Source organism: Camelus dromedarius, chromosome 25 (genome assembly GCF_036321535.1).
Source record: "Camelus dromedarius isolate mCamDro1 chromosome 25, mCamDro1.pat, whole genome shotgun sequence".
NCBI lineage: Eukaryota > Metazoa > Chordata > Mammalia > Artiodactyla > Camelidae > Camelus > Camelus dromedarius.
Window position 1 is genome coordinate 16,566,716 of NC_087460.1, and position 14,763 is coordinate 16,581,478.

General features: G+C 43.0%; 1 protein-coding gene across 3 annotated transcripts in view; it reads left to right on the forward strand.

The window, feature by feature from the left end:
* Nucleotides 1-14,393, forward strand: part of SSPN (sarcospan) — a 105,001-nt gene extending 90,608 nt beyond the window's left edge. For all 3 annotated transcript variants that reach the window (XM_064479132.1, XM_031443911.2, XM_064479131.1), the window contains exons 2-3: nucleotides 4,494-4,580; nucleotides 10,737-14,393. In XM_064479132.1, the coding sequence (XP_064335202.1) occupies nucleotides 4,524-4,580; nucleotides 10,737-11,081 (402 nt within the window). In that variant the 5' untranslated portion in view covers nucleotides 4,494-4,523 and the 3' untranslated portion in view covers nucleotides 11,082-14,393. The remainder of the gene's footprint in view (nucleotides 1-4,493; nucleotides 4,581-10,736) is intronic.
* The last annotated feature ends 370 nt before the right edge of the window (nucleotides 14,394-14,763 follow it).

Genomic DNA, 14,763 nt, shown 5'->3' on the forward strand with positions numbered 1-14,763 from the left:
TGAATTCCCCAGCCAGCCCTGTCAAGCAGCTCCGTCAACAACAAAAAGAAGAAAACAAATAAACTGGAGGTTGTGTGAATGTCACAAGACCAGCATAGAAATACGGCACGGAGGGAAGTAAATTCTTTCAGGGTGATACCTCCCAGCTGTGCCAAAAAATGAAAAGGAAAAAATGATACGGAGGTAAACCTCCAAGACCCGGGTCCAGCAGTCACTTTTTCTTCCTAACGCCAACCCTCAAAAGGTACTGCTGGAGATACAACAGGCCGAGTAACACAAAGACAACGTGTGACAAGACCCAGGACACGTACATCTAGAAATGGATTTAACATTCAGAGAACATTCCAACTCCGCTTAACGTTCTAACTCACAGGAGAGACTGCGGTCTTCACTCTGAGCAAAGACTAGCAGCGACAGGATGTGGAATTCAGGACTTCTCTTTCCTCTGTATGCTAAACAGATTGTAGAAATATGCATCCAAAAAAATAGGTTCACAATGATGGTGGGCTTTTTTTTTCTTTTTTTCTTCATTCAAAATATAATTTCAAGCTTTTCCTATCACCGTAATTATCCATCCAGATGTGAACTTAATCATAACAAGCTCTTAAAGGTTAGCTGCCCTTTTAGTGCAAGTTTTCCCAGGACCCCCCAGTTATCGTCTGCTTTTGTGCTCAGTGCCACCACCTGTCTGCCCCAGGCCTGGGTATCTGGTCCAATGAGTGCTTTCTTGAAAATCTTATATAACTACCTTTTTCCTGTTCCGTGGGCTTCACCTCACCATACCTAATGGAAGCCCTGGCCCGGAATCCAGGAATGTTGTTCCAGAGAGGCCTGGCAAGGATCACTTCTCATTAACAAGAGCTCCCCTTTCCCTGCCCTCGGAAGCCAGAACATCCCGTCTTGCTGCCGCACCCTCATCCTGCGCACTCCGGAAATAAGACCCTTAGTCTGGCATGAGAAATCTGGTTTCCTCCTCGTGGCCATTAAGTCATCAGTTTTATGTATTCAATAAATACTCCTCTTCTATAAGGTGCTTACATTTTGAAACACCAATGAACTCTCTGATAAAGAAGTATTGTTCTAATATGCAAAGCTGTAAGTAAGAAAGTGAAGACCCCCCTCACCGCACCCTCCCCAGAAGCTATTGAGTCCTATGAGAAGGCCAAAAAATTGAAATATGTTGGATTGATCCAAGCTTTATAGCAAATATCCTGCACTAGGACCCAGAAATGAAACTTTCAAAAATCCAAAGGAAAGATCAGATTGGTTTCATAATATTTAGATGTATCATAATGTACAACCAGAGTTAAAAGAAGTGTATTTAATATACTTTCGGTTCAAAATATTCAAAGATTCCTCAGAACTGGGTTTCCTTGGCCCTTTTCTGTTTTTCCTGGACTGTCTCTGGGTGATCCCGTGTTTCTAATGGTTTGGATTGCTTCACATATGACTAACAAGGGCTTATCTTCAGCTCAGACCCCTTTCCTGAGTTCTATGCTCATGCAGGTGAGCTTTGAGTTCATGGGGGCATCATCAGTTTCCATCCCCATTCTGCTTTTCCTCTTGTATTTTGTGTCTTATTAAACGTGAACTCCATCCACCTGGCAGCTCAAGCCAGGTATCCGAGCACCTTGCAGACCCCTCCCCCTCCTTCAGTCCTCACAGCTGATCAGTTCTCAGAGACTTTGGATTCTGCGTCCGTCACATCGCTCAAACACACCTCCTCTCTATCTCGACTGCTACCTGAACTCAGGTACTACTCATCACTTCTCCACAGATGGAGAATAGCCTCTGAGCTGGTCTTCCCTTCCCAGTCTATTCTTCACAGCCAGAAAGGCCATTCTAAAAAGCAAAGTTGATCACACCGTTCCCCTGCTTCCAATGTCCGAGAGTGAAATAAAAGTCCTTTGTGACCTACTTCCTCTCCATCAATGCGAGTTCATCTTTTCCTTTCTCATCTCCCATCCTCTGCACCAGAGCTGTGGGAGTCCTCAAATGTTTACCCTGCATTTCTCCAGCTTTTATACGTACTAAGAGTCTCTCTACTCTTCCTCACGTCCGTCTACTTAATTTCTGCTTACCTTTCAAAATCCATCTTCCTCCAGGAAGGTTCCCCAAGTTGCCTTCCGGTTAGCAGCGGACCTGGTCCTAGTCCTTATCTGGTATTGTGACTTCACTCTCCTCTCTTTCCCCACGGGACTGAGAGCTCCCTGAAGGCTGAGATGGTTTTTCCACCTCTCAATTGCCAGGGCTGTAAAAAGAGTCCGGCCTCAAAAGAAGTTCTGTTGATGGACTAAGTGAAGTGCTCTAGAATGAGGGCATGTGTTCCTGTGCAACTTCTTGCTGGAACTCAGGCTAAATTAAGGCTACAAAGAAATAGATACGATTGAAGTAGAACAATTTGTCCAAGGAAGGCAGAGTCAGATTTTTAAGCTGCTGCTCAGTTAAGCCTGATTGCTGGAATGTGTCTCTCATAAAGACAAGGAGGGAAGTCTTGGCAATTACAACCTCCCAGCAGCCTCTAGGGACAAAGACAGCTATGTGGGCGAGAGGGCCTGACCCCGTGCACCTGCAGACAGATGCTAACAAGGGGGCCCAGGCACGCGCTTAGGGATCTCACAGTCCCCACAGAAGCAGGCTTAGAAGCCCCCATCTGGTTTGTTGCCAATACACAAAAGAAGAAAGTATGTCTTCCATTGTTTCAGTTCTGGAGATTCTTAATGGGAAAAAACAGACCGTATCAACCTTACACCTCAATTAGAAATATTTTTTAAGGGCTTTGAAAAAGAACTTCATCTCTGACTTGGAAATATGGCCACGCTGAGGGCTACACAATTTCAGTATCATGACCTCCACATCTGCCGGTCCTCTGCTGAAAAGCTGCCTCTCTGGGTCCTAGCTGCCTGGTTTTCCACCCAGACTTCTCCAGCCCACACTGTGCTCACATAGTTTAACGCTGTGTCTCCACTGGGAATGCCACCTGTGCTGTTAAACCATCAGCCAGTCCTAATGGTGGAAAACCCTGCAAACAGCCTGTACTCAAAGAAGGCTTTGGCTTTTGGCTTCACGGCCGGGAGGGTAGGAGTTGTGAATATCATGAAATCAGCCATCTAATGACTTACTGGGTGATTCTCAGTTACTCTCCCACCATCTGTCTTGAGGAAAATTGTGCTGATCTAAGAATGCAATTCTGTAGCTTATGTTTTCCATCCTAAAGTAGGACTGAGCAACATTTTAAGGTTTCCAAAGTTGAGAGTGTGAATAGATATGCTTTGATTAGAAACACTAAATCACAGTTTAAGAAACTTCTGTGCACTAAAAAGAAAATCGAATCAATTATGGTTTCTCTCAAAGTTGCCACGCCCCCTAGAATTCTTTCAGCCAGGTGTACCCCTTCTCTTTCCATCACTGATACCCAAGAACTTGGAGATAGATGGCTTCCTGTTTCTCCCACTCCAGTGGCCTCCTGTCCATCATGCAAGAGCCAAGGTGTAGAGATTTAACTTTTACTACACATTTCCTCTCACCTCCTTCTCGGATTTTGCCTGCCACCATCTGAGCTCTGGCCTACCCGAGAGATTAACCTTGTTTAGCTCAGCCAAATAAGATTCTGATGTTCTCACTGGCAACCCACCCGCCACCGCTGCTCATTTTCCTGAAACATGTCTTGAATCATGCCATTCCCCTGCTCAAAAATTTTCAAGGGAGCCCCCACTACTTCCTAAACCAGTACCACGTCCCCAGATCTTCAGCCTACCTTTCTGGCTCCATATTTTGTTATTTCAACTGTGGGGTACGTGTTTGTTATTCTTTCCCCACAATTTGTGCCCTCCTGCCTCCGTGCTGATTCCCCCAAGCTACCTGGTTCAGTGCTGGTCCCATCACTTACTAGCTTCGTGCTTCCGTTTCCTCATTTATGAGGATCATAACTGCACCTACTTCATAGCATTTTGTGCTGATAACACGAGGAAATCCATACAAAGCCCTTAGAAAAGCCCCAGGACAAAGTAAGCACTCAGTAACAGTTAGTCATCATTATTACCATCATCTCTTTCAAGGACAATTTCAAATCCACCTCTTTAGTGAAGGCTTTTTTAATCGCCCAACTCCATGTTATTTTTTTCCACTTCTCTGAATAGCATTTGACATTAATGCCCTGCCTTAGAACAGTGTGGGCACTTATCTTGGCCTGGACTGGACTGCACTTACGGAGGTTGAGGAAATTCTGTTCAGCATTGTATGCACTGAAGGACCTCGTATAGCACCTGGCACGTCAAAAGGACTTAATAAATGCTGGCTACACTGAAATAAATTGATTTGCCTATTTTTAAAACTCTATTCCACAAGCTGAGAAAAAATAGCACATAAAGATAAGCAAATGAAATGAACACCCCGATAAGAAGGATGTTACTGGTGAAAGACAGAGAGATTGATGTCATTAGAATGCACAACTTGCCCTGATAACATCTCTTCGTCCCTGTTCTCCATTGCAGGTCTGCCTAGTGGCCTATCTGGGTTTGTTTATGCTTTGTGTCTCGTATCAAGTTGACGAACGGACATGTATCCAGTTTGCCATGAAAGTAAGTTGTCATTTTTCTTTCTCTTCTATCGACGCATAGAGAGAAACACAAGTACAAAATAAAGGAGAGCTTTTTAAGGAGTGGTAGATCTGATTATTCTAGAAATTGCATTTGTAGGCAGGCCAAAAAAAAAAAAAAAGGTTTGAGGAGGGCATTCATCCAGATCCCAAAGGTAATGCTGATTTTTGTTTTTTAACAGTCTTCATTTCCATGAACTGGGTTGGCATGGAGCATATGATGTCTGTCCTCCAATGCCCTTAAAAGGAATATTGAAAATTCATCAGTTCAACAGAACACTTGGCCAGGGAAACGGTGTCTATATCAGTGCCCACTTCCCTATCTTGGAATTTTGTTTAGAATGTTTTAATAGTGAAGCAGTCTAAGTGTATTTCCCCTTGTAGGTGGGATCACTGAAACAGAAAAAGTACATTGGGTGCATCCAAATGATCCGTGCCAAGAGTCTGAGGGCAAAGGAGGGAGGTCAGGATAAGCATGGTTTAGCAAGTGTGTGTCTTTCCTGTGAATGTCTTTTTTACTGTTAGAGACAGTGTGTTTGGTTGGAGCCAATTCAAGTACACAGCATTTTCACTGCCCAGTAGAATGTGCTCTGAAGGGAGACATAGACACACCCTTTCTGAGTTTAGGGAGATAAACACCCCACTCAGCAATCAGAACTAGCAGAAATCAAATTCCTACATTTTCTTTCAACTCCTGTAGCAGAGAACAAAAAGCTTTCTGTAGTGTTGGTTTGTTTTTTTTGTTGTTGTTGTTGTTGGTTTTTTTTTTTTTTGTCTACTCACATTGTTTACTTTTCTTCTGCAAGAAAACACATTAAAAACTGGATATGCCTTTGTTCACTAAAACAAGAAAGCATAAAGCATAAGAGTAAGTTAACTGTATCATTTGGAAATTACAAAGATGCAGAAAATAAGATGTTAGTATATTCTAGTATATTGACATAAAAACAGCTGATATAAAAAAGCAAGGTGCTGATCCATATATATGTATTTAAATCATGTTGTAAAAGAATAATTAGTGAAAAAAATTCAAATTATTTTAACTAGCTAAAAACCCTGCCTACACAAAATGTTTGGTCTGATCCTACAGAAATTTTTTTAAAAAATGGCTCTTATGTGCATAGAAAAAAAATTATCTGTGAATAGTGGGATTATAGCTACATTTTCTAGCTTTTTCCTTCAGTTTTGAGATGTTCTCCAATAGTTAGATGTAACTTTTCTAATTTAAAAAGTTAATGGACGACATTTTAAAAAAAATTGATAGAGTTAGAATTTTGGTGAATATGCCCCTACTTGGAAATTGCACTTTTTCTGTCTGAGGGTGTTCCTTAAAAGAAGGCCAGATGGAGCAGACATCAGTCCATGTTTACTTTTTTTTTGGTTTTTTGTTTTTGTAGAGGGTTGACTCAACAGGAAGGCTTAGTGATGATTTTTTTAAAAGGCAGAAATCCTAGTAAGAATTGTCCTGTTTTATTACGGGAACTTCATTCACCAGGTAAAAAGAGCTCTGGAGTCGGTTCATCAGTTTATGTGAAATGTCCTTATCACCCTCCTCGCCCTCGCCCCCCCCCCCCCCGCCCCCGCCATGATCCCAGGAAACACCAGAGGCAACAGCATTATCTTCACAGAGGCCTCCACAGCCATCTCAATGTCTGCACTTAAAATCAGGAGCAAGGCCAGAAAAAAAAATTAAAAAATAAAATAAAAAGTCACTGCCAATGTCAGTCAGGGTGAGAATTCCCCACCAGGAAGATCTCATTAGCTGTCTTTTTTCCCCACCTGTGACAGACATTGACAAATATAGAGGCACTTTCTCTTCCCCTGGATGTGACCTTTAGTGATGCTTCCTGCCAGCTCTCTAAGGTGCCCGCTGTATTATCTTCAGGTGGAAAATGAGCTTCAGTCAATCTCCAGGGTTTCCAACGGCACAACAGGTCACAGCGGACTTCCCTTGTGCTTCTCACATCATTTAGGGTAGGAAGGAGGGAATGCAATGCATCTTCATGTGGTGTTTCTCACCAACATAATCGCATTTTAGTGCTCATGTGTTGATACTCTGGCCCAAGCCTTGTTGGAGAATTTATTTCCTTCTGCTGAACGCCCGGAGAGCCAGGACCAGCAATCCGGGGGTGATGACAGTGTCTCACTGCAGCCTGCGCTAGCGTGCGCGGACACACACACAGACACACACACACACACACGAGTTCCATTTTCTCTCAGACAATAGCCGTGGGGGCTTGTCTTTTCTTCCCAAGCTAGCGCAGCCTTGTCCAGCCCTTTGGCAGGCCCTGTAAGCCCCGGCGCTGTCCATCTTTCTCCCTGGGCTCTGCTCCTGGGCTCCGCGTGCCATTTGGCCACAGATCGGGCCTCCTTCCTATTCTCGTGGCCCTGTTTTCTCGGGGCTCACCTTGGTGATTTGCAGAAACGTGTCCGGTTCATGTGCTTGCGGAAACACTCCGGGACACATCCCCCCACCTCCCCGCCCCGAGGGCTCGGAAGGCGCAACTGCCCGGTGCCCGCTCCCGGAGGCCCCCCGGGGCTGCCGCCACCGCCTCCTCCTGCAGCGGGCAGCAGGGGGGCCTTACCCTGCCTGACACCAGGGAGGTAATTAAATCGAGGCCGAGCCTCCTTCCTCCCGGAGTCACCCCGCGTTGGAAGCGGCAGCCGGGTACCAATTAGAGGCGCGAGCGCGGGGCGCGCCTGGGCGCCGCGGTTACATAAGCGCCGGGGGCGCCGCGCCTCCGCCGGCCGCTGGGGCTGGGCTGACACGGGCGAGACGCACGCGTCCCAAGCCCCGCAGCTCTCGGGGTCTGTTTGCTCGCTTTCCCAAGGTCATCGTAAACACTTCCATTGACAGTTTACTTAGTGCCGTGTAGGTAAAACAAGCCACTTGATTTTAAATTACAGATTCTAACCCAGAATCTTGCTGCTGTCAGATGAGTTAAAAGGAAAAAAAAAAATTCTCCAGCGCGTCAGACGTAGCCCGCAGGCTTTGGCGGATCAAGTTACATTCACGTCTTGAAACGGATAAGAAACTCGATTCTGCGGCTCACTCTTGTTTACTTGGCCTGATGCTTTCAAGCCGTGGGAGAAGCAGAATCCCGACGTGGGAGACATGCACCGACGAACATGTGTTCAGATTTAAAGGAGCGGAGGGGCATGGCTCTTCTTGGTGCTCTCGAGGCTTCTAGTGCATTTAAGATGCTCGATGCAAACGGGGCAATCTCTGTTTGCGTAAACATTGACGTCCTTTCTACAAGTCAAGTGTGCGCTCTTCCTCCCACATGAGATGGAACAAGACAAAGCAGAGTTGGTGTCCTGACAACAGTCCAGAGACCTGGCAGCTCTGTCCACCTCTCCTAATTTATCTATTTCACAACACTTAAATAGTGCTACTGTTTACCAGCCACCGTTCTAAGCCTTTTACGTGTAACAGCTCTTTTGATCCTTCTAATAATCCTGTGACGTAGGTGCCAGGTGAAAAAACAGAGGTACGCATGGGACTGATTAATTTGCCCAAGGTTTGTAGTTAAGGAGGAAAGAACCAGGATCCCAACTCAGGTGGCCTGACTCTCCAGCTGGTGCCTGTTACCATCACCCCACGCACGGCTGTGCACTTATTAAATGTCTTAGGCAAATCTTCTGAGCCAAAAGGTTATCTTTTAAAAACAGACACAACTCACATTTCAGCAAATGGATTGTTGTGATGATTATAAGAGAATATTTTTTGCAACTGTTTGAATTATTTACAGATTGAGAATGAAGGATCATTGTCATTGTTTCAAGACAGTGCCACAGTGAATGTTATAGAAATTCTCTGTCTAAGGAGGGGTGTGTGTGTGTGTGTGTGTGTGTGTGTGTGTATGTGTGTGTGTGTGTGTGTTGGAGGTAGGAGGGTTATGACAAGACTTTGTCAGTCTCATCCATTGATGGCAGTAAAATGTGTAGAGAAAACTCCAACTGGGGCCATTCTACGAAGCAGAGGACTCTCAGGTGGGAAATTATCCCTTTAATTTGGGCCTTCCCTGCTGGTAGAGTCACTGATATATCTATGTTATCAGAAGCAAATAGTTCCCAGTTCCTTGCCACTCACAATGGAAATGCAGCTGCAGTGGGCAGACACGCACAACGCACCCCACACAACTTAATTTGGCCCTTGGCATTAAGAGCTTAAAATCACTCATCAGGCCTGAATATTTTAAAACAACCCAGAATATTTCAAACATTCTGCTCTAATAGCCCCACAGAATAAATCCATACTTTTTAGCCTCAGAACTACATTTTTTTTTTTTTTTTTTTGCAGAAAATATGGCCACTGAAAATTTTGGGGACTGGCAGGTGATGCATTCAATGTCACAAATCAAATGTTTCCATTTTAAATTTTAAAATGGGGTCACTTTGTGTTTTTCTGGTTCCCTTCCTCCAAGAGAGACAAAATATGTTGGCTGTAACTTACCCTTGTTATGTCCTTGAGATAGAAGATGTTTCAATAGACTGTTTCACAGATGGAGAAACGTGGGCTATATGTGACAATCCTTCAAATGATTTTAAAGTGAAAAGGAGTATGTGTGTTTAAGATATCTTTGATGAGAAGGTCCAAAGAATCCATGCATCCCCTGCTTGTGCAGCCCTGTTAGGACAAAACGGCTTTAACCAGTTCCTCTCTGTCCCTGTGGTGCCCTCAGTTAAGCTTCCAAGCAAACCAGACACTTGCTCGGCGCACCAACACGCACACACACACACCCCACTCAAGAAAGCAAAACTAAATTTTTAAGTATTGAAAACTTGAAAACACTTGAAATTGTCCCTGTGCAGAAGACCACTCATCTGGAGGACTTAGACACACATATTTTATAATCTTGTTTTTATGTTTTTATTTTGAGTTGCTTTTAGTTGGAGGTGGTGGGAGGGCGTAATCTTTTCAGAGCAACTTTAACCTGAACCTGGAAGGGACTTATCTTCCTTGGAGGAGTTCACGTTCACCAGAACTGCTCTACCAGCAACTCTGGACTGTGGGAATGTAAATCTGGCACTAAGAACTGGGCCCGGGACACTAGCCCCAGCAGCTGGGGACTGCGTTCCTCATCTGGCCCTCAGAAGGCTGGACCATTAAGAGAAAGGTTTCCAGCAGAGAAGTCCAATCGCAGGACAATTTCTTAAAATCTGTAAAATGGTTTAAATTGTGGCCATGTCAACACGCACTCACAATTTTTGATCAAAATGTCTCAGATGTAGGATAAATGTCTGAGCTGTTCAGGGATTCCATGGTTCCCTAGTAGCAGAGTTAGAACTTTAACCAGACTTTTCCATTCTGAGGCTAACACATAGGCCAACAGTGTTCAGAATCTTGGTGGCTGAGGGACCATTTGCAGTTTATTTTTATTCTCTAGAACTACATGGTTATAGGGGAACCTGGGATGAGATTTGCAGGTGATGAATCTGGCATCAAGATGCCTGCCTTCCGGAGCCATAAATTTTTTTGTTCTCCCAGCTACCTCTCGCTGGCGATCCTGGCATTCCTGGACACACTTCGGCAACCACTGCATCGAACATAGTCTTTTTTTATTAACCCATATTGCTAGTTGACCAATCATTGCCAATTTTGACCAACACAGTGTTTACATTGAAGAAACTTGTCCTTTGCTTCCGAGTCTCATTTCAGTCTTTTTTTTTCCCGAGTGGAAGTACTGAGGATTGAACCCAAGACCTTGTGCAAGCTAACCATGCGCTCTACCACTGAGCTATACCCGACCTCCCCAACCTTGGTTCAGTCTTTACACCAGCAGTGGTTAAGGTCAAAACAAGCCCAGCATGGCTTTCAGGGATGGCGCTAATGTTTGGGATGCATCTAAGCCTCCTGCTATATCCATACACGAACATCCTCAAATCAAGCTAATATTGTTGGCTTGATTCACGAAAACACCCGACATCTGTACGACAAATGAGACTACGATCAGAGCTCGCTCCTCACTCACAATGCTTAACAAGCCATTTCTCCGTCTTGGGTACCAGGTTTTAGAGGAGAGACAGCCCCTCCCTTGGGGAACTTCCTGAGAGGGAACAGCTTCCCTTCATTAGCTCTGTCAAGAGTCATGCAGTGCTCTCTGTAACCGGAATGGTTTTCTTTGCTCTCTTGCAGCTGCTCTACTTTGTGCTGAGCGCCTTTGGCCTGGTGGTCTGCGTGCTGGCTGTGGCGTTTGCCGCCCACCACTATGCACAGCTCACACAGTTTACCTGCGGGACCGCGCTCGACTCCTGCCAGTGCAAACTGCCCTCCTCCGAGCCCCTCAGCAGGACCTTCGTGTACCGGGATGTGACCGACTGTGCCAGCATCACCAGCACTTTCAAACTGTTCTTGCTCATCCAGATGATTATGAACTTGGTCTGCGGCCTTGTGTGCTTGTTAGCCTGCTTTGTGATGTGGAAACACAGATACCAGGTCTTTTACGTGGGTGTCAGGATATGTTCCCCCGACACCCTCTGAAAGTCAGCAGCAAAAGGTCTAACATTCTTGCTCAAAGGTGGGAGAGAGAAGAGCACACTGACTAGCTGAGATTTTTTTTTTTTTAAGAAAAAAAAGAGATAAGAAAGGAAGAAAAAAATTAGCTTTTGACAATGAAAAATAATCACTGTTCTAAATGAATATTTTTATATTTTTCAGGAAATGAAAGAACAGTTCCTTAAGTTTCCATAGTATTTTTAAAAAATTCTTTAGCTCCAAGTTGACTTGGGAGTATTAAAAGAACACAGAACAGGGAAAGAATGATGTAGATCTATTGTTAGAGTCTGGAGTGGATTCCTAATACTCATTTTATCTATCATTTATATAATCTTCTTCCCTGTTAGTCCAGTTTGACTTGGACAGTTTCAGGCCCACTTGCTGAATTTTGTAGCATCTTCCTCCAGGCCTCCCACCTCCCGCCATGATCGTCCCTACAACTCTGAGAAAGACAGGGGGCAGGGGAAGAGCTGAACTGCCAGGATGACTCTCTTTTTTCCCCTGGTAGGATGATTTCAGGGCATGAAACAGCTTAAAAGAGCAGAGTAGAAAAGAAAGAGACTTTGCAAAAGGCTAAATAATTATAAACACCTGGACTGGGGCGCGGCCTCTTCTCCACACCCTTGCTTTGAATCTGTAACTTACTAAATGCTTTGGATGATTGTCTGCCTCTCAATAATTGAAAGTTGGTAGTCGTTGTACTTCTAATGATGTAGAAGGTTTAAAAATAATTACATTATGCTTCTATTCTGTCATCTAAAACAAGTCGTTAAAACTAATTTCTAGCTAATTGTTAATTATAATTATGCTCAGAAGTCTATTTAATGAGCCCTGGCTGTATTTCCATAGCACCGGGGGTATTAGGAGAAATTACTCTCACAAGAGAGGAGGCTTAAAGATCCTTTCTTCTGAAAGCCAAGCTTTACAAGGGAGAAAAAAAAAATTTTTTTTATTAATAGCTCAGGTTAAAAATACTCACTTAAACAAAACCAAGAGCATTCATCATGGGAAATGTTTATACAAATGGCACTTTTGTGATATGTTGTGAAGTATCTCTCTTGGCAGCTAAGTACTTTGGAGGAAGATTGGTTAGTGTTGATGTGTCCCATTCATGAAACTGTATCTGATATGGAATTCTATTACTTATTTGTATGCACAGTCAACTAGAGACTTAAACCAGTGTTTTGAAGTCCTCATTTGAACATTTGACCATTGACTTGGAGGGTAGTTTTTTGTTTGGTTTTTTCAGTCACTGTGACTTAAAACAGCACAAGTACCCTGTGATGGGAAGACTTTTTTCTAATTATTGTTATCATTAAATTTGGAACAATATCAGTCTTTTAAGGAAGGAGCTCAGAATGCAAATTCATGTAGCATAAATGTTACTAAAAACTTTTATCAGTATGCTCTGCTGAGAGCAGAAATTCAAGACAATAATTGAGCTTAATTTGCTTCTCCACATTGCATATTGACATATGTTTACTAATCATTAAACTCTACTCTAAAAGAAAATCCTTTCCTTGTTTGCCTTAAGATAGATGAATAATTCCATCAGTTGTGATGATAGTGTCAATTATTACACAATATAAATATCCAGATAAAAAGGGAAATGTTAAATAAGTTAGTTGGAGGATTGTAAATTTTTTTATGCCCTCCAGATAAAACACTTGATTAACAGATGTTAAAACCTTTTTATGTATTGGCTTGCTTTAAATATGGCCTTCCTATACACTAGCTCAGGCCAAGAATGCACATTCGGGGACTTAGTGGATCAGATTCTGGAGCAGAGATTTGATCACACACAAATTACATCAACTCAACACCAAGACTCCTGAAAAAATACTTTGGTCTCTGTTAAAAGAAAAAATCTCGGGGGGAGGGTATAACTCAGTGGTAGAGTGTGTGCTTAGCATGCACTAGGTCCTGGGTTCAATCCCCAGTCCCTCCATTAAAATAAATAAATAAATAAAAATAAATCAAATTACCTCCCCCCACCAAAAGTTTTTAAAAATAAATACATAAAAATAAAATAAAATTTAAAAAATCTCAATAATTGAATCCATCTTGATTTTGACAGTTTCCTACCAAAAAAAAAAAAAAAAAAAAAAAAGAGTGAGAATCTTCTGGCTCTTTAAAGAGTGAGAAACTAGAGCTTTAATGCTAATTACTATGAATCAGGCGCTCCTGCAAGCACACCTTGAATACCTTAACTTTTTATAGCAAACACTACAATTTTTTTGTATCAGAATATTAAATTCCACACAACATTAAGGTGCTCTATGCTTCACAGGCGATTCACAGGGTAGCTCAAATGGCAGAATAACTCTAGCTTACATGCTTCCTTTTTCTAAATAATGCAGCCATTAAGAGCTGGTGTGGTGATAAGCTTGATAATAATCAGGAGATATATATATATATATATATATAAAATGCATATATAGCGGGGATTTTGCTATTGTGTGATCGAATAATTCTTAAATCCCTAAAGAAAGAAAAAAATCGTAAGTGAAAGAAGGAACAAAAAATAAAATCAAAAAGGAAAAGAAGTCAAGGTTTCCGTGCTGCAAACTCACTGTGTATTGATACGTGTGAGAATTGTGTCGCTTGAATAACAAACTGCTTTGGGCTGGATCTGAAGTATTTTGGGGTTGTGTTTTGCAAATATTGAAGTTACAGTGACGGCAACAGAAAAGGAACAGATACACAGCTTTACACTTTAGCAAAATGTTACATTTGAAATCTGACAAGGCGCCAAGATGGTGACTGTCTCATCTAAACCATAAAACAGGAAGGTTTGCGCAATCATCCTCCTCTCCCACCACCTTCAGGAGAATTAAATGAATCAAGACTTTGGGAAAAAAAAGGAGGATAACAGCCGGGACTTGGCAGCACTTGAAATAGGAGGAACACAGCAGCCTAAATGTGCAGACTGTGTAAGGGAGCCCACCCGATCCGTCTGCGCCCTCACGTGACCACCATCTGTGCCTGCCTCGCTCCATCCAAATTTGTGTAGGCAGCTCCTTGGAGCCATTCCTAAAAATAGAGCTACACCAGGCCCTGGAAACCGTAGTCAAGTAACAGGCCTAACTCTTTTCCCTCCTTGAGTTAAACCTCCGTAGGATCTCTTCTGAGGGCTTTCCGGCTGCAGACGTCAGTGCGTTCGGACAGCGAGGACCCAATATATGTGTGTTTTCTATTTGTGTCCAGGACATCAGAATCTGTTAATATTCTCGTACTTCGTATCTTGCATACGCAGCGTATCTGGAATGTGTTTACAGATTTTTTTTTTTCAGTAAAGGTTGGGATGGAGAGTATCCAAGGGAGATTATGAGGGACAGCAGTAGATCACTTAATGATAATCAGAAATGAACTAAAAAGTTGCCCTGAGAAACCAATCACATCCTATCATGAAGCACACCTTTTACATGTTCTAGTGATTGTCGCTGAACTATTGCTCTGTAGCCGTACATTTCTGTAAATCATGCTGGCCCTCAGGTCTTACTGTTCTCAAGGAGATCCATCATGAGTTTAGATGTATGCCGTGTATATTCAGGGTAGTGTTACAAAGAGCTGATGGCCACGTATATTGACTCACAGTGGAATCATTTGTTTCGATAAAGCCTCAGCCTGGGAAATGAATACCTTGACTGATTTTATTATCTAATTT